This window comes from Colius striatus, chromosome 6 (genome assembly GCF_028858725.1).
Source record: "Colius striatus isolate bColStr4 chromosome 6, bColStr4.1.hap1, whole genome shotgun sequence".
Classification (NCBI taxonomy): domain Eukaryota; kingdom Metazoa; phylum Chordata; class Aves; order Coliiformes; family Coliidae; genus Colius; species Colius striatus.
Window position 1 is genome coordinate 34,895,754 of NC_084764.1, and position 18,365 is coordinate 34,914,118.

The 18,365-nt window shown below is 60.2% G+C and overlaps 1 protein-coding gene across 1 annotated transcript; it reads right to left on the minus strand.

Annotated features, from left to right (window-relative positions):
* Window positions 1-29: 29 nt before the first annotated feature.
* NID2 (nidogen 2) lies at window positions 30-16,812 on the minus strand. Its single transcript, XM_061997868.1, has 22 exons — window positions 16,624-16,812; window positions 15,653-15,961; window positions 12,377-12,609; window positions 11,759-12,111; window positions 11,034-11,183; window positions 10,711-10,956; window positions 9,841-10,041; window positions 9,454-9,672; window positions 8,237-8,380; window positions 7,761-7,889; window positions 7,528-7,671; window positions 7,333-7,452; window positions 7,008-7,244; window positions 6,187-6,423; window positions 5,805-6,026; window positions 5,474-5,643; window positions 4,579-4,708; window positions 3,866-4,037; window positions 3,178-3,335; window positions 1,678-1,801; window positions 880-992; window positions 30-789 (listed from the first exon to the last, which is right to left on the minus strand). The coding sequence occupies exons 1-22, from the start codon at window positions 16,810-16,812 to the stop codon at window positions 779-781; spliced, it is 4,011 nt and encodes a 1,336-aa protein (XP_061853852.1). The 3' UTR covers window positions 30-778.
* Window positions 16,813-18,365: the final 1,553 nt, after the last annotated feature.

Here is an 18,365-nt window from a genome sequence, read left to right on the forward strand (position 1 = left end):
GAAATATTTACAAACTGAATCCAAAGGGGAAAACTTAAACCAACTGTTTTATTCAGTTATTGAAGTAACCTAGACAAAAGTGAAGCGTTACAAGGTAAATGGCATTTTTCTGAACATGTATTGGTCTACAGTGGGGTAGGTCTCTGAAGGCACTTAGGAGAACCAACAAGCACAAACAGATCAATTCTAGCATATTCTTCTAATATAAATACTAAAAGACATGCATTGAGGCAGTGGTGAAAACAGAGAGTTGTCTCCTGGAAGCACTTCCAATGCCTTTGCCCTATCCCATCACTGTTCTGCGAGCACACGGGCTCTGTCTCCAGGGCTGGACATTATTTAGACCCAGCAAGATACTGCATCCACAGCTCCCCAGAGGCACAGACTCGTATTGGGGTTGTGTTTTTTGGTCAGGTTGTCAAAACCATTTAAAAACTAATCCCTTCTCCTTCCAACAAAATAAAACATTTGCCTGAGAAGGCTGCATTTTACATTGGCTTGCATAGGCAGGAGTTGGCACAGGGGCTGTGGGTTCACAGGACCATGCTTTTTGGTTTTTTTTGGTAACAGATCATTGTTTTTCACCTTAAAATAAAAAATACAGTAGTAAAGACTTGAGGTATAACTTCAAAAAACACTTGGTAATCTTTTGCAGGGAAGTAGGTGGCTTCATGGGGCTTGAGGAAGGGTTTTCCCCCTTAGTTGTATGCAGTGACAGTTTTCTGGGTCTGAAGTTCTTTTTGGGTACAAAGATTGTTGTTTCTCTAAGGAGCAGTTGCTATTTCCTTGCTGCAGAGAGAAATGGGGATCTTTAGCACCTCAAGCAGGTCACTGGTGGTAAGAGCATAAAGAGGGGGAGTGGGATTTGCTGTGTTTTACCTCCGGGGCAGTAGGGATAAACTGCAGTTATTCCATAGAGGTGGGATCGCTGCTCAGGCAGGTACTCATCAGTGAAGGAGCCTGTCTCTTTATCAACAGCTATCACACCATCCCTGGAGAGAAAAGAGGCAGAAGTGTTTTACTCATCTATGACATGTGGAGGGCTTTTTTTTTTCTCCCCCATCTAGCTACATTTAAGAACAGAGGCATTGAACACCCACAGAACAAGTGGAAAGACATTTGCCTCATAAAATCTTCATCCAGCTAGTTGAAGTGCATGTCTCTGGTGAGGCAGAGTCACAGAGACAGCCTTCCAAGGAGAGTTTATCTCCTCAGAGCCTCCTCCAAGTGCTGCAAGCACTTCAGTGTTTGTTGTCATCTCCTATGACTGAAGGTTTGAGAGCTTCCCGCTGGAGAGAGAACAGAGGCAAGCTCTTGACACCGAGGGCTTTGGCTGGTGGGGAGAGGGACTGACAGGGGACAGAATCTTTCCTTTGGCAATGTAGATTTGGAAACTTGTGTCAAGTTCTGTGTAAAAAAAAAAAACCCAACCACTATTTCAGCCCCTCCCAGGAAGCTGGGGTTGTTTATAAACAACTCTTCTGGGCTGAGATTTACAAGTGGATGTTGCTGACCATGGCACTGCAAAAGCCCCAAGGGATGGCTCTGGCAAGAGCCAGGGCTGAGAACCAGGGAGCTGCCTGGGGACAGCACTTGTTTTTCCCCTCTCTGGCTCAAAGCCCCCCTGAGTTAGCTCAGCTCTCCCAGCCACGGGAGGGAGCAGGTTTTCCTCCTTACCGCCTCCAGTCCGTGTGGTAGAAGTGGTTGGCGTAGCTGATGATGCTGAAGGGGTAGTTGAGGTTGTTCTGGATGAGGTGCCGGCCTGTGCCATCAGGGAATGTGCACTCCAGGTGCTTTGTTCCTTTTCAAACATAAGACAGTTACAGGGCCACAAAAAAAAAACCCCACCAAATGTGTTGAATTCACTAACTTTTGAAACAGCTGCTCAGCCTAAGGGTGTAGAATCACAGAATCCCAGAACTGTTGAGGTTGGAAAAGAGAAGAGTGAGGGAGGACCTCATCAACACAAAAAGGTGGGTGTTGAGAGGATGGGGACAGGGTTTTTTCTGGGGTGGCCAGTGGGTAATTGGCACAAGCTGGAACACAGAAAGTGCCACTGGCACAGGAGGAGAAACTCCTTTGTTGTTGAGGTGAGGGAGCCCTGGCCCAGGTTGCCCAGGGAGGGTGTGGAGGCTCCTTCTCAGGAGGTTTCCAAACCCACCTGGACACGTTGCTGTGCCCCCTGATGGAGGGGAACCTGCTTTAGCAGGGGATTGGGCTGGATGAGCTCTGCAGGGCCCTTCCCATCCCCACCATTCTAGGATTCTATGGTTCTGTGAAAAGACAACGTAAGATCATCAAATCCCATGTCCTTCGGCCCCACAGCTACATGGCTTTGGAATCCCTCCAGGGATGGGAACTCCACCACTGCTTTGGGGAGCCTCTGTCAAGGATGGACAACCCTTTTGTTGAAGAAGAAGAAATTGTTTCCAATCTTCAATATAAACCTCCCCAGGTGCAACTTAAGACCATTTGCTCTTGTCTAATAACTTGTACTTGGGAGCAGAGATTGACCCACCCCTCCCAGCCACAACCTCCTGGCAGGTAGTTGCAGAGAGTGCTCATGTCTCCTCTCAGCCTCCTCCAGGCTGAACACCCCCATTCCCTCAGCTGCTCCCCATCACACTTGTGCTCCAGCCCCTTCCCCAGCTCCGCTGCCCGGCTCTGGACACGCTGCAGCCCCTCAGTGTCCCTCTGGCAGTGAGGCGCCCAACACTGAACACAGCCCTCGAGCTGCAGCCTCACCAGGGCCCAGCACAGGGGCACAATCCCTGCCCTGCTCCTGCTGCCACACCAGTGCTGCCACAAGCCAGGATGCCCTTGGCCACCTGGGCACGCTGCTGGCTCGTGTTCAGCTGTTGTCATCAACCTCCCCCACGTCCTTTCCCTCCGGGCAGCTTTCCAGCCCCTCTGCCCCAGCCTGGAGTGTTGCCTGGGGTTGGTGTGGCTCAAGGGCAGGACCAGGCACTTGGCCTTGTTGAACCTCATCCCACTGGCTTTCGCCATCTGTAGAGGCAACTCATGCTGCAAGTCCCTCAACCCCATCACAAGTCCTTTGGGGCAGGACAGTGGAAGGGATCAGAGAGCCCACAGGTATAGCAATAAGCTAGAGCTAAAGCTGATTTTTGTCCTCGAGGCTCAGTGTGTGGTAGTCTGAGCAATCCTCAGGGAGGTCACCTGCATCTGCCCAACAGAGCAGTTTGGAGAAGGGGTCGAAGGTCAGGCCGTTGGGCAGGCCGATGTCCTTGTTCACCAGCACCCTCCTGTTGGCTCCATTGACAGTAGAAGTTTCAATTTTGGGTGCTTCACGATTCCAGTCCGTCCAGTAGAGGTTGCTTGGGAAATAATTACAACAATGAACAAGCAGGACACACAAAAGGGTCAGGAATGGTAGGAGCTTATAGGCTTTCTCTTCATTCCTGGCTCTTGGCAGGAGAGAGGCCTGGTTTTCCTTTTGACCGTGCCAGAAATAAGTCCTTATTTGATTTCCAGTCCCCGAAAGAAAACCAGAGAGAAGTCAAACGTATTTACAACCCAAACTGCAGCTCCTAGATGAGGGCGAGCCTTAGGAGGAGCACTTTTTGTATCACAACAGCACCTCAGAGGCACAGCTTGTGTTTTCAAATGCCAGGCGTGTTTCAAAGCTTTCAGAAACAAGGGCCAGCCTGACACTGAACCTGCAGCTTTAGCCAAACGCCGAGCTATTCGATAAAAGAGGAGGACGGGAACAGAGCCAAACTCTCCTACGGAGTGTGCAACATCAGACAGCTGCTCCCAGGGTGAGCATGCGCCCTCAGCACCCTCCTCAAGCTCCTGCACCTCTCACAGCCCTGAATGCAAACCCCTCTGGAAGCGTTCTGCTCACCCTCGGACGGGGTCCACCGCGATGGCGCGGGGGTTGACGAGCTCGGTGTCGAAGAGCACCCGTCGCTCGGAGCCGTCCAGCCGGGCCCTCTCGATCTTATCCAGCCCACTGTCGGTCCAGAACATGGCTCTGCGCAGGTGGTCCACTGCCAGCCCCTCGGGGCTGATGAGCCCTGCCAGGGGGAGGGACGCGGTCAGTGCCTGCTCCAGGACCCGCCTCCCCCACAGCCAAGGGATGTGAGCATGGATGGAGGACGCCAAAGCAGGACAGCCCTAGAGCCACTGTGATGGGCACAGGCTGATGTGGTTTTAGCATCCCAGGATCTTTGAGGTTGGAAAAGATCTTTAAGATCATCAACTGTTCCCTGAGCACCATCACGGCCACCGCTAATCCACATCCCTTAGCGCCACAGCTACACAGCTGCTGTTAGGGAATCCACTATTGCCCTGGGCAGCCTTTTCCAACACTTTTGGGGAATAAGTTTTCCCTAATCTCCAATCTAAAGCTCCCCTGGAGCAAGACGAGGCTGTTTCCTCTTGTCCTGTCACCTGTAGCTTGAGAGCAGAGACCGACCCCCACCTCACCACAGCCTCCTGTCAAGGACTTGCAGGGAGTGCTCATGTCTCCCCTCAGCCTGGTCTTCTCCAGGCTGAACAACCCCAGCTCCCTCAGCCTCAGCCCCTTGTTAGACTTTTGGGCAGAAGGGCACACACCTGAGTTGATCACGGTCTCTGGCTCAGCACCTGCCTCCAGACTCGCCCGGCTGATGGTCCGGCCAGCCACATCAGTCCAATAGATTGTCCTCTCCCGGCAGTCATAGTCAATCCCAACCACGATGGAGCCCTGACAGCGTTGGGGGAAGCACACAGAGTGAAATCCTGCCAGGGTCACAGCCCAGAGGCTCAATGAGCATCCTTATCCCACCAGCTGGCATTGAGACCTGTCTGGAGCACTCTGTAAGGTGCAGCAACGGGGAATGAGGCTCAAATGCTTCTTCCCTGGCAAAACCCAACAACAGTGGGCTCCCGTCGCACCCCTCGGCTGAACCCTGCAGCAGTGGTTTTTTGGCCAGCCATTGCAGGCACACAGCCACATCCAGATGGGCTGAAAACCCCTTGGCTCCAGGAGAGATTGCTTCAACAGCAAAGACAGACTTTCAGGATTGGGCACAGGAATACCTGGCAAGGTATGTCAGTTCTCTGGGACACAAGTGAGGGTTGTGGCCCAGCTTTTAGTACTCCTCTACCTTGATCTGACCTGGATGGAGATGCACATGGTCATGCTCCAAGAGGAGACTGAGGGAGGGAAAAGGCAAGTTTTGCAGTCCACAGGGGCCATGACCAATGGCCAGGGAAGCTCAGCAAGCACCTGATTCTTCTCTTTACAGGCAACCCCAGGCTATGACCTGTCCTTGAGAGCTGGAGAGAGCAGTGATAGCGCTCCTCTTCCACCCCAGCACCAACCAGCACCCCCCACAAACCAAAATCTAACCCCTCAAACCATCCCGGCTCAGACAAGAGCGGCCCAGGGAGCTGCAAAACACAGAGCTGCAGCCCCAGCCTGCCCCCAGTCCGCTCCCGTGGTCCCACAGCCCCAGAGGTACTGTACATGGAGAGAGAGCAGGGTCTTGGCTTCCTCCTTCTGCAGCCGCGTGCCGTTGAGCGGCAGGTAACCGATCTGCTGGCCCTGGGCGTAGAGCAGAAAGGTCCCCGTGGCCGGTGGGGACACATCGGGCCGGGGCGAGGGCCGGACGCTGGGCGGTGCGACACTGGGGAGACCTGGCACAGAAATGGGGTGCAGGGGGGCAGAGGGCCCATGAGGGGAGGGATGGCTCAGGGAGCATCACCCCCACAGCTCTGCACCCAAGCAGGAGCAGGGTGCAGCGCCAGGAGCACGTGCTGCATGAAGCTGGGGGGCACTCAGAGTGCCAAGCTCTTACATGGTGGGGTGGTGCCAGGCTCGGAGCGCGTGCCCTGGATCTCCCTGCCGCTCTGGTCCACGCACCAGCAGTACCCGCTGTCCCCGTGGCACTGCAGCGGGGTGAAGTCCCCCCCGGCATCGCACTGTGGCACGTACTGGTCGGGACGGGGGCTGCCCCCGTAGTGCTCCAGCAAGCTCTGCCGCCAGCGCTCGCACATGCTGCGCGGCCGCTCTGTCGGCTCTGCCACGGACACGGGAATGGTCAGCCCCTCTGTCATGGGCCAGCTTGGGGAACCCGAGGCTTTGCTGGAGCCCTGGGTCCCCTCACTGCTTGCTGGGTGCCCCTCCATGCAGAAGGTGCTGCAGGGAGGGCCGGCACCCCATGCTCCCCGGGCACTGACCTGTGTTCCCGCAGCGAGGCGGCGTGCTGCCCGGCGCCGTGCGGCTGCCAGCGATCTCCTGGCCCGCGGCATCCACGCACCAGCAGTACCCGCTGCTGCCGTGGCACTGCAGCGGCCGGTACCGGCCCTCCTCGTCACACTGGGGCACGTGCCTGTCGCCCACGGGCGAGGGTCCCGGCGGCACCTCCCGTGGGTACAGCCGCTCGTGTTCGCAGGGGGTCAGCTGCTGGATGGACTCTGCAGGCACCAAAGGCCCCCGCCTCGGGCTCAGGGGGTGCCACAAAGTTCCCCTGGACCTGCCTGGCACCCATCTTTGGCCCCACTACGCCCACTGCTGCGGGTGCTGGGTGATGCGCTGCCAGCACCTCTTGCCCTCCCTTCTTGGGCCAGGCAGCCCCTCTCCAGCCCCCTCAGCACCCCGTGGCTGTCCCCTACATTGCAGGATGATACAGGAGGTGCCATTGCCACAGGCCAGGGCACCCCAAAAACCCAGGAACCCCATGATTTGGCCAACCAGCAGCCATCCAGTGAGGCCATCACGGCAGGGAAGTCCCCAGCCAGGTGGTTGGGCAGAGGGTCCCCTTCCACTTGCTGCAGCCCCACTGCCCCCATTCTGCTGGCGCCCAGGGCCATGGTGCTGCAGCTGTGCAGGATGGGCACAGACAGGCAGGTCTCCAACCCCCTCTGCCACCCAGCACACTCCATGCAGCCAGCCAAGGCACCTCCTGGCTACCTGCCGATCCCATTGGATGCCAAAGAGGTGCCAAAGGACCCGAGCCGCCTTCCCTCAGCCCCTCAAACACCGTGGGGGTGGCACTGACCTGGGCTCCCGCAGCGAGGCGGCGTGCTGCCCGGCGCCGTGCGGCTGCCAGCGATCTCCTGCCCCGCAGCATCCACGCACCAGCAGTACCCGCTGCTGCCGTGGCACTGCAGCGGCCGATACCGGCCCTCCTCGTCACACTGGGGCACGTGCCCATCGCCCACGGGCGAGGGTCCCGGCGGCACCTCCCGTGGGTACAGCCGCTCGTGCTGGCAGGGCGTCAGCCGCTGCGTGTTCCCTTCCCAGGAGAGTCAAAGCAACAACAGGGTGAGGATGGAGGAAGGCCTCAGGCACAGCGGGCGCAGCAGTGAGCTGGGCAACCTTACCGTGCGTGCACTGGAAGCCGTCGCCTTCGTAGCCAGGTTGGCACTGGCAGGAGAAGGAGCCCGGTGTGTTGTAGCAGGTAGCGGCCGGGTGACACAGGTTTTCGGCACACTCGTCCACGTCTGTGCATGGGGAGGACGGGGGTCATTGGGGCAGGACACCCGGGGGCACCCCGCCGTCCCTCCCGCGGCCCGTACCGGAGCAGTGGATGCCGTCGCCGGCGTAGCCCGGGAGGCACTCGCAGGTGGGGCGGCCGCCAGCGCCGGGCAGGCAGCGGGCCCGGTCCCCTGGTGCACAGGGGTGGCTGCCGTCCTCACACGGGTCGGTCGCCGGTGCCACAGCTGTGGGGACAGGGGAGTGAGGGGTGGCTGGGGCGAGCTCTGTGGGGCTCAGGGGCGGTGGGGCCCCGAAGCGCGGGGCTGGCACTTACGCACACACGTCCGCCCGTCCTCCGCCAGCCGGTACCCGCCGTGGCACTCGCACAAGTAGCTGCCTGGCACGTTGAGGCACACAGCGAAGGGGTCGCACTGGCCCGGGGCCTCCACGCACTCGTCCACGTCTAGAGGAAGGGGAAGACACTGGGAACTGGGCAGTGGTGGGACACCCCCATTGTTGGGGTCTAGCTGCTCCTGACCTTGGGGGCGGGGTGGATATCCTGCCCCATATCTGCTGCTTCCTCCATCCCCACAGTGCTCCTGGAGCAGCTTCCCTAGGTGTCCCCAGCACGGGGGTTTCCTCCCATGATTCACCCATATGCTTGGTGCAGCCCTGGGAGCTCGAAACCACGGGTGCTACAATGCTGTGGCATGTCCCAGCCCCCTAAACAGCTGTGGCCACCAAAGTCCCGCGTGTGGCACAGGGTGCATCATTCCTGCCCTCCCCACATGCACTCACAGCCCCACTCACCTTGGCAGCGCCGGCCATCCCCACGGTAGCCAGCTGCACACTCACACGTGTAGTCCCTGCCCGGGCCGGGCTGACAGCGTGCTGGTGCCCCACATGCATGTGTGCCATCATGGCATGGGTTCACCGTGGGGTTCTCAGCATGGTCTGCGGGCAAGAGCACTGTTAGAGAGGGGGGAGGAAAGGCCTGGGAGAGACAGAAAGGAAGGAATGACCCCTCCCACTTCTGGGGAAAGGGAGCTGGGAGTGTTAATTGACAGCAGCTGAACATGAGCCAGCAGTGTGCCCAGGTGGCCAAGAAGGAAAAGGGCATCCTGGCTTCCATCAGCACCGGGGTGGCAGCAGGACCAGGGCAGGGATTGTGCCCCTGTGCTGGGCCCTGGAGAGGCTGCAGCTCGAGTGCTGTGTTCAGGGTTGGGCCCCTCACTGCCAGAGGGACACTGAGGGGCTGCAGCGTGTCCAGAGCCGGGCAGCGGAGCTGGGGAAGGGGCTGGAGCACAAGTGTGGTGGGGAGCAGCTGAGGGAATGGGGGTGTTCAGCCTGGAGAAGAGGAGGCTGAGGGGAGACAGGAGCACTCTCTGGAACTCCTTGACAGGAGTTTGTGGCTGGCAGGGGGTCAGTCTCTGCTCCCAAGTCACAGGTGACAAGAGGAAACGATCTCAAGTTGCACCAGGGGACATTTAGATTGGAGATGGGGTACATTTTTTTCCCCCAAAAGGGCTGTCCAGCCCTGTCCTAGACTGCCCATGGAGATGGGGGAGTCCCCGTCCCTGGAGGGATTCCAAAACTCTAGCTCTGGGGCTGAGGAACATGGTTTAGTGGTAGCCATGGGAATGGTTGAACTCAGTGATCTTAATAGTCTTTTCACAGAATCCCAGAATCCCAGCATGGTGGGTGTTGGAAGGGCCTTGCAGAGCTCCTCCAGCCCAACTCCCTGCTAAAGCAGGTTTCCCTCGACCAGCTCATTTAGGAACACATCCAGTTGGGCTTGGAAACCTCCTGAGAAGGAGACTCCACACCTTCCCTGATCATCCTGTGGTGGAGTCCCCATCCCTGGAGCTATTGCACAGCCGTGGAGCTGAGGTGCTGAGGGCCATGGGTTAGTGGTGGGCTGGGCAGGGTGAGGGGAGGGGTTGGGCTCCATGAGCTCAAAGGGCTTTTCCAACCACAGTGATTCTGTGATTCTATGGTGGGCACCCTGTGGTGGGGCTGGAGCTCACCGGGTGCTGGGCCGATGCGGGAGGCGAGGGCGTAGCGCAGGACGTGCTCGTGGCCGTCGTAGAGGGCGAAGGCTCGTGCCACGCTCAGGCGCTGCCGGGCGGGCAGGCGGGTGTGCGGGCAGCCCGCGAAGCTGATGTTCTGGCGCAGGCGGTAGGACAGGGTCTGGTTGGCGGTTCCCGCAGCCAGGACGTACTCCCGGTGAGCAGAGGACATCACGGCTGCCGGACAGTGACAGAAATTCCCCAGTACGGGGGAGAACCAGCTTCAGCATGGGTGTCTCTTGGATATTGGGAACCGTGGCAGGGATGGAGTTGGTTGGGGCTGCTCTGTGCATGCAGGGATGGTGTGTGAGAAACCAAAGCTGGGGCTGAGCAACCAGCTCCTACCTGAGCTGGAGTAGTGGTAGAGCTCCTTGTAGGGAGCGATGTGCACAGTGACGTTGTCCGGGAGAAACGGCACCTGTCCTTGGATGTGGGTCTTAAGGCTTAAGTAATTGTCTGGCCCCAGGCCCTCGGCTGTCTGAGTGACGTAGACTGTTTCGTCCCCAGGGTAGAAAGTCACCTCCAGGCTCTGGGTGAACTCGGCACCTGGCAGGAAAAGGGAACCGGTGGCATTTGGATACGGGATATTTAAGGATCATAGAATCCCAGAATCTCAAAACAGTGTGGGTGGGAAGGACCCTGCAGGGCTCATCCAGCCCAACCCCCTGCTAAAGCAGGTTCCCCTCCATCAGGGGGCACAGCAACGTGTCCAGGTGGGTTTGGAAACCTCCTGAGAAGGAGCCTCCACACCCTCCCTGGGCAGCCTGGGCCAGGGCTCCCTCACATCAACAACAAAGGAGTTTCTCCTCCTGTTCCAGTGGAACTTTTTGTGTTCCAACTTATGTTCATCACCCCTTGTCCTGTCCCTGGACACTACAGAGAAAAGTGTCCCCCCCATCCTCCCGACGCCCACTCTTTAGGTACTTGTGAGTGTTGATGAGGCCTCCCCTCAGCCTTCTCTTCGCCAGGCTGAACAGCTCCAAGCCTCACAGCCTTTCCTCGTAAGATACCTCAAACAATTCCTTATCTTCATAAGAATACATCCCCAAAGCATCCTTCCCCACTCCTCCAGGATGCCTGTGGGGGCTTGCAGCTGGGAGGCAATGGCCACTGAATGCAGAGGGCTGATCAGAGGAGCCCTGGAGCTGCCCTTAACCCCAACCCACACCTCCCAGGGCCACTCCACCTGGAGCCGTGTCCTAGGGAGCAACTCACCAGTGATGCTGAAGCCATTCTCTGAGCCAGGCTCCTCCAGGGCGAAGAGCCAAGCGAAGAGCCCACCGATGGGCAGGAGGGGCAGCAGGGCGCGTGCCGCGGGCTGCGGCACCCCGCTGATGGCCGTGTAGGCTCGGCCGTCGCTGCCCACGATGTAGGCGTGCAGGTCGACGTCCTGGAAGCGGACGGGCGTCCGTCCCACCGTCAGGCTCCCGCTCACCTTCCCGTTGAGGCGATGCACGGCCCCTGGGCAGCGAGACGGGCACCCCTGGCAGCGGCCGCCCAGGCGCGGCGTGCCCGTCCCTGCCGCCCGCCCCGCGTACCTTCGGGCAGGCACTGCCGCCCGTTGCCGTAGTAGGTGGCCCGGCAGTGACAGCAGATGCCGGTGGCGTAGTCGGTGCAGAAGGCGTGCTGGGAGCAGTGCCCATGGTGCCGGGCACAGGTCTCCTTGCTGGCTGCGCTGTAGGTGAACACTGAGGGAAAAGGGTTGGGGACACGGTGGCCAAGCCACTCCTCATGGCAAGTGGGCACCAAAACCACTGCCGGGAGCCGGGCCAGCTGGCAGCAGAGGTTCCCAAGGCAGCCGCCCGGGGTGCGCAGGGGAGGCTGCGGGGTGGAAATCTGTTGCCTGAGTTCAGGCAGATCTGACAGAGGCCCAGAGATCAAGTTGCTGTATATTTTTGGGAGACAGCCAGCAGGGGATGGGGCTTTTTTCCCTCTCCCTGGTTTGGCAGCGGTGGGGGCAGCAGGCCCAGCCCTGTCCCCACACCAGAACCTGTCGCTTGTGTGGCCGCGAGGCAGAGCTTTGGCAAACCCGGTGGGCATGGGCAGGCAGTGACAGAGGGCTCTGGTAGCCCTTTGGCAGCAGGAGTTGGCTGGGAGCAAAGGAGCTGGAAGGGCAGCAGATCTGCAGGAGCAATGCCAGCCCACAGTAGCTCCAGCTCGGCAGCTCAGGGAGAGATGAGCTTGCAGCAAAGAGGCCTTTTTTAGGGAACCACCTGCCACAAGACATCTCATTCCAGTCATCGGAGAGGCTGCAGCCACTCACCGTCGGGGTTAAAATGCACGTCCTCCTCCACACCCACACCGTGATGCCCAGAGCTGTAGGAAGAAGGGTTGACCGAGTAGCTCTGCTGGGTGCTGCCATCATCGGGGTGCCCCCGCTCCAACTCTGGGGCCACGGGCAGCGCCGGGGCGCGGGGACCACGCTCGGGATGTGGTGCCACAGCCTCCGAGCCGGGCCGGGCCAGATGCTCCATGGCCACGGGATTGGCGCGAGCATGGTGTTGGGGGCTCTGCAGTGTGCTGGGGACAGGTCTGCCCCCTGGCTCCACGTGCTCTAGGGGGGATGTGCTGCCCACGTGGAAGACCCACACTCCGGGTACGCCCGCGTTGCTCTCCCTGCAGGACAGCAGCACAAACGCACATCCAACACCGCCAACCCCAAAGGTACCGACCCCACTCCACACCAGCCCGAACACAGAGCCACAAAAACCAAACAGCTCCTGTGCACATTGGGCTGAGCCCCCCCGGCACAGTCCATCACCCCCAGCTTGCTCCCCTCCTCCTTCCAGCCTTTAAAGGGCTCTGGGGGAAAGTGGGGAAGGGTCAGTGAAGGTGACCCTGCTCTTCTGGCCCACCTGCATAGCCCCCCAGCACCACACACCTCTCCAGGCGCCTCAGAGCCTGCTCACTGCTGGCCAGGCTGTGGAAAAGCCCATCCCTCTTCGGGTCATCACCATCCCCCTGGCTGAAGCCCACCCTGGCCGGCAACTCCAGCTGGACATTGTAGGACTCCTTGGGCCGTGTCCCCAGGAACTGGAGGCCACCCTCAGGGTAGAGGAAGATGGCGTAGGTGTCCTCATCATCATAGGCTATGACCACCTGGAAGGTGTTGAGCTGCCAAAGGGAGAGCAGGATGGATGTTATGAAGGGGCAGAACTCCAGAGGAGGGGTGAGACGGGGAAAGGGAGATGACAGACACCCCCACACACACCACAGTGCACGCAAGCAGCCCAAAGAGCCTTTCATCTGCCTGCAGCCACTTCCAGGGGAAGAGCAGGAGCAACGGCTACTCAGGTATGGTCAACCCCCAGTGCAACATGAAGCGGTTCTGCATAGAACCATTTCAGTTGGAAAAGCCCTTTAAGCTCCTGGAGTCCAAGCCCTCCCCAGCCCACCACTAACCCATGGCCCTCCGCACCTCAGCTCCACGGCTTTGCAATAGCTCCAGGGATGGGGACTCCCCCACCTCCCTGGGCAGCCTGGCACAGGGGCTGACAGCCCTCTCAGGGAAAAAGTTCTTCCTCGGCTCCAATCTAAACCTCCCCTCGGGCAACTTGAGCCCATTTCCTCTTATCATTCACTACTGGGGAGAAGAGACTGACCATTACTGGAGAGCCCATGACACGGCCAGGCCACTCACTCTTAGCCACATCGCTGCAGGGGTGTCCCTTGGAGCAGTCACACAGAGAGGAGATGGCCCTGTGCCATGTCCAGGAGCATCCCATGCCATGTAACCCATGCACTGGGTTGGTATACTGCAGCTTGGGAACCCCTCGCTCCCATCCCCCTCTTCCCGTCCTGCCCCTGACAGCAGCAGCTCCGCTCCATCCCATCTGCAGGGGAGGAAAACCCGCCCCCCGCTCCTGCTTTCCACCCCCCTAGAGAACAATTTTAGCTTAGTTTCCTCAGGAAAAAACATGCATGTGCTCCCTCCCGCTTTCCCCACACCCATACATCCCGCTATAGGCACGCCGGCTGCCTGCCGTGCCAGCCCCTCGAGCCTTGGGGCCACGCCAGCCCCGAGCCAGGCTGTGCCTGGGAGGGGGAGGCTGCAGAGCGCGTACAACCCTTACAAGCCACTGGAGAATCCCCCTCCTTCCACACACACGGCGGTCACTCCAAAGGCGGCCAACGCAAGGCTTGTAGCATTTGGGGCCAGCAGCCCCCACGCCCCGCACATAGGTCCAGCTATAAAGGAGAAAGAACCAGCAAGCAGCTGCGTGCTGGGGAACGAGCAGCGGCCGGCCCGCAGCGTGGCAGGGAGTGGGGGGCTCCCCCCCGCTGCCCCCCTGCCCAGCCCTCCCGGACCCCACGGCAGCAGCCCCAGCTTCGGGGCGCAGGGCCCCCGGGGCATCGCAGGCGTTCCCGGGCATATAAAGAGCCTTGTTGTCCGCGTTGCACACTCGGGCATTCAGAGACCCCGTGCAAAGGCGGCCAAAAAGCTGAGGGGGGGCGGGGGGGAGCATAACCTCCCCCTGTCCCGGGGCTGGATTCCTCCCCCACGCAGCCAAGTCGCGGTGGCAGCTGCAGGACCCGTTTGCCCTGCGGTGGGCGGCGAGGGGGGATGCGGTGGGTGCCACCGACGTGCTGGCACTGGGGAGGCGAGGCGGGGGAGGAGGGGGCAGCCCCGGCTGCAAAGGGCAAATTCCAGCCCAAAGAGCGCTTTTTTTTTCCTCCGGCGGAAGCGGGATCAGTCCTCTCCCAGCTCCACAGCCCTGGAAAGCATCACTGCAGGGACCCGGGAGCGCGTCCCCGAGGAGCCTGAAGGGACAGAGTGCTGCTAGAGCTCCCAGCCGGGCAAGGGACGGGCGAGGCTCTCCCTTCTCCCCCCGGCCCCAACACAGCTTTCTGCTTCCGAGGCTCAAACAGGATGAGCGGTGACTTTCCAAGGTGGGGGTGGGGGTAGAGGCTTCGAGGTCAAGCCCGGTCTGAGCAGCAGGAGGGCGATGGTGCAATAAACGACCTATTCGGTCAGAAAAAAGGGGGAAAAAAGTGGTATTTGGGGAGTTTTTTGGCAGTTTTGGCTTAGGGGGAGTTCAGCAAAGCAGAGGCACAAAGTGCATTTCAGTGTGTCTTGTATGAAGCTCTCCCTGGAGCTGCTCCTTTCCAAGCAAGACTGGTTTCATTTGAAAACCCGATCCAACTTCTCTTAGAAGGAATAAAAAAACCACAACTGGGAAGAGAGGACAAGAGGAAGCTGCGAGGTCGCTGCGAGGCCCCTGATGGCATCTCTTCAGCTGCCTTCCCCAAGTTTTAAATGAGAGGAAAAAATGTGCCTTGCTTCCTTCCAAACCTCGGTTTGTTCCCCTGCTTGGCCACTGCTCTCAGCAACCCGCTACCCAAAGGCCCTGGCACGGGAGGACAGTTCCTGATGGCCACGGGGACCCGGTGGCTGCTGAGGGGCTTTGGGTTCAGCCCATCCCACCCCTCCCACAGCTCTGGGTATTCATCCTGGCAGTTTTCCTCTTGCAGCTCTTCATCTTTCATCTCAAGAAGCCCGTCCTGCCAGCTGAGCGTCACTGTCACCTCCTCAGCGCGTCAGCAGCCCAACGTGATGGCTCCTGCCCCAGCAGCACACTCAGTGCTTTTGGAGAAGGGCAGTGCTGTGAGTCCACCCACGCAGGAGCTTTATCAGCCTGCGGCTGGAGAGCACAGGTCACCTCCTTGACCCAGTGGACCACCTACGAGCTTGTTTTCCAGACACAAAATCAGCCCATGGTGGAAACTCACCGGCAACATTAATCAGCGTGAGGGCAGAAGGAAGGAGCAGCCCAAGCCACCAGCTGAAGGTCTGGAGCCCAGTGGGGTGACCTGGGCCACGGCTTTCCCCAGCCCACTTCCCCTAGACCAACTCTGCCCTGCAAATCCAGAGTCACTGGCAGTGGAAAGCTCTGCCTGAAAAGCAGGGAAGAACCTGAGCAGCTCTAACAGAAGGCAACCTCTAAATCGCTCCTGCCCAAAAGCAAAGCCAACAGACCAGCCACCACCACAGCTCTCACGAGAGCAGCTCCACATCATCTCCAACGCCCATCCAAGGCTCAACCCACCATCCAGCTGCCCAAAAAGAAGAGACTGAGCATTTTGGGTGCTACACGAGGAAGACTCATCCTCCCATGACACACAGGATGGGTGTCCAACCTCGGCCCATCAGCCTCACCTTCTTGGAGGGCTCAGTGTCCCGTGAGAGCTCCTGGTAGGCGCCCACATCCTCCCAGGTGGCAAGGAACGCATCCGTGGGCACAAAGGAGCCGGCTGCGTGGGGAAACCCAGCCTGGATGTAGCCCGCAGCCCGGGCCAGCACATCCGGAGAGGCATCGTGCCGGTAGTAGATGTTCCCTCTGTCTCCAGAGGTGTCGAGGTCAGCCAGGAAGGGAGCGATGACGGGGAAGTCTGTGGGGAAATCGTCATCCACGTACTGCGTCTCCCTGGGGAAATCCTGGGTGGAGATGACCCCGTTGGTCCCCACCTGCAGGGAGAGTGGCGCGGGGTGCTCAGGAGCTGCAGAGGTGCCTCTGCCACCCGTGTGTCCCCGCTCACAGCGGGGTGGGACGCTGGGCTGGGGCCGCGTGGCCCCATCCGGCCAGGGAGAAAACAAAGACCTCGGCTACTCTGTCCCACAGAGAGCTGCAGCTCAGGGGCCGTCCCAGCTGCAGCTGCAGCTGCAATGGAGAAAGCCCTCTTGTTCCTCTGCAGCCAGGGAGCACGGGCAGGAGCCAGCAGGAACGGGGCAGAGGGGGACAGTAGATGGGGAAAAGGTAGGGATGGGGAAAAGACACGTGCGGTGGTGCAGGGGTGGAGGTGGCAAAGACACGTCTGGAGAGGCAGGAATGAGGTGAAGGAGTATAGGGAGGTGGGTGTCAAGGGGAACGGCTGGGGAGGAAGGGGGTGAGCGGGAGGAAGGACGGAAAGATGGAGGGGGCAAAAGATAGGAGGGAGGTATGGTGGGACAGAGGGATGGAGAGGAGCAGTGTGGGAAGATGGAGCAGGGACGGAAGGAAAGGTGAAGGGATGGAAGGAGGGACGGAGGGGCCGACGGAGGGACGGGGGGAATGATAGAGAGGAGGAAGCGGGTCCGGGAGGCAGAGCGGCGGGGGGCCGGGGAGGGGCCCGGGGCCAGCCGGGACTCACGTAGAGGCGGCGGGCGGCGCGGCCGTAGAGGCGCAGGGCTCGGCGGAGCGGCACCCCGGGCGAGCTCTCGTCGTCGCCGGGTCGCAGCCGGGCATCGCCGCGGGCCGGTCCGTGCGGCAGCAGTCCCGGGCGGGGCAGGGCAGCCCCCGCCGCCAGCACGGCCGCCAGCACCGCCGCCACCGCCCGCATCCCGGGACGCCCCCCCGGGACACCCCCGGCCCTGCCGCCCTTCTGCCCGGGACGCCGCCGGACGGACCCGACGGTGCGAACGGGCGGAGCGGACCCGACGGGACGGACCCGGCGGAGGGAACCGGAGCCGGCGGGGCGGGACGCGGGGCGGGGGGGAGGCGGGGACAGAGCAGGGGCGGCACCGCCATTGGATTCCCCCGAACACGGCCCCGACCAATCGCCTCTTACCCCAAAACCGCCCCGGGCTCCAACACCAACCCCCCTCCACCTCCCCCCGCCCCCTCCGGGCTGGGTACCACGGTGGCATCCCGGGGGGGTCCCGCATCGCGTCCTCCCGCCGCTGCACTGCCCCCGGAGCCGGGCCCCCGCCTCTCCACGCTCGCTCCCTCAGATCCCGCTCCCTTGAGGAGGGCAGAAACGGGATTCCTGATCCGCGGGGGATCGGGAGAGCGGGGGTGGGGGGGACTGGAACAGCCACCCGGCCAGAATGTGTCGTGCAGCTCAGCTGGCACGTCGTCAGCAAGGCGCGGGCTCGCACGCCTGGGTCACCGCTGTTAATCCTTTCTCAGACCCATCTTCCATCAGCTCAGCCCAGAGAGGTCTGAAGGGGTTAAGGCTTCGAATTTGGGCAGCCAAGGGGGTTCCCTGGCTTTGATTTGGAGTGCTGGGATGGAAGGACACCCCCAGATCGAGGCAGCCAGAGTCACTGAGTGCTCCTGGACATCCAGGCTGGGAGCAGCCAAGAGCTCTGCTCTTTCCTGGAGTGCTTCCCACTTCCCTGGCTCCGGGCTGGTGTTAGTATCCCATCTGTCCCAAAACATACACATGCCCCAGATAACAAGGAGAGAAGTGTCAAACCCCAAAGGCTGGGGACAGAAATAAATCAGGGACACATTCGTGGCATTCCTGACAGGAATTCTCACAGGGGGAAGCAGCTGGACGCCCTCTGCCCATCCCCGTGGCAATGATTTGTCATCGTGGCCCCTGTCCCCTCCATCCTGGGCAGTGTGCAAGCTGCTGGATCCCAAAAAACAGCTCCCACCCTTGCTGGGCCCAGAGGAGGAGGAGAAGCTGGTTTGGAAGCCCAGCTGTCCCAGGGAGCAGGGGCTACATCCAGACAGGCTGTGAGCAGCTGCCCAGCTCCAGACCATGAGGGACAAGTCTCTCCTGGCCACAGAAAACCATGAGGGCTATGAGTGCAGCTCAGGCCAACTCGACATGGACTATAGCCTTCGAGGAGTTCCCCATGCCAAAAGAAGGAAAAGTGGCTTTTTGTGGAAGCTGAAATACCTCCAGGGCTCTCCGGGGAAATCAGCCCCTCTGCCCCCAGCTGGGACGGCCCTCCCGTGGGGAAAGGTGCCATTTGGTGGCAACTGGGAGGGGGTGATGGGCAGAGGGGGCAGGGAAGGGGGGAGGAGTGCTGGGATGTTGGGGAGGCTATTGAAAATACAAATCTAGCCATCCCCAATGGGATGGAAATGTTAGTTACAAAACTGCTGCTTGTGAGAGAGAAATTCGTGGGGACAATGAGCAAGCTGCTGTGGCTGCTCTCA

What these genes read in the sequence shown, in the direction of transcription:
- NID2 (XM_061997868.1), bottom strand. Translation starts at nt 16,812, where the DNA reads ATGCGGGCGGTGGCGGCGGTGCTGGCGGCCGTGCTGGCGGCGGGGGCT. An exon ending in CGACGGCATCCACTGCTCCG is followed by an intron (nt 7,453 to 7,527) that starts GTACGGGCCGCG and finishes CCCCATGCACAG; the next exon opens with ACGTGGACGAGTGTGCCGAA. An exon ending in GCCTGGCACCACCCCACCAT is followed by an intron (nt 5,644 to 5,804) that starts GTAAGAGCTTGG and finishes TTTCTGTGCCAG; the next exon opens with GTCTCCCCAGTGTCGCACCG.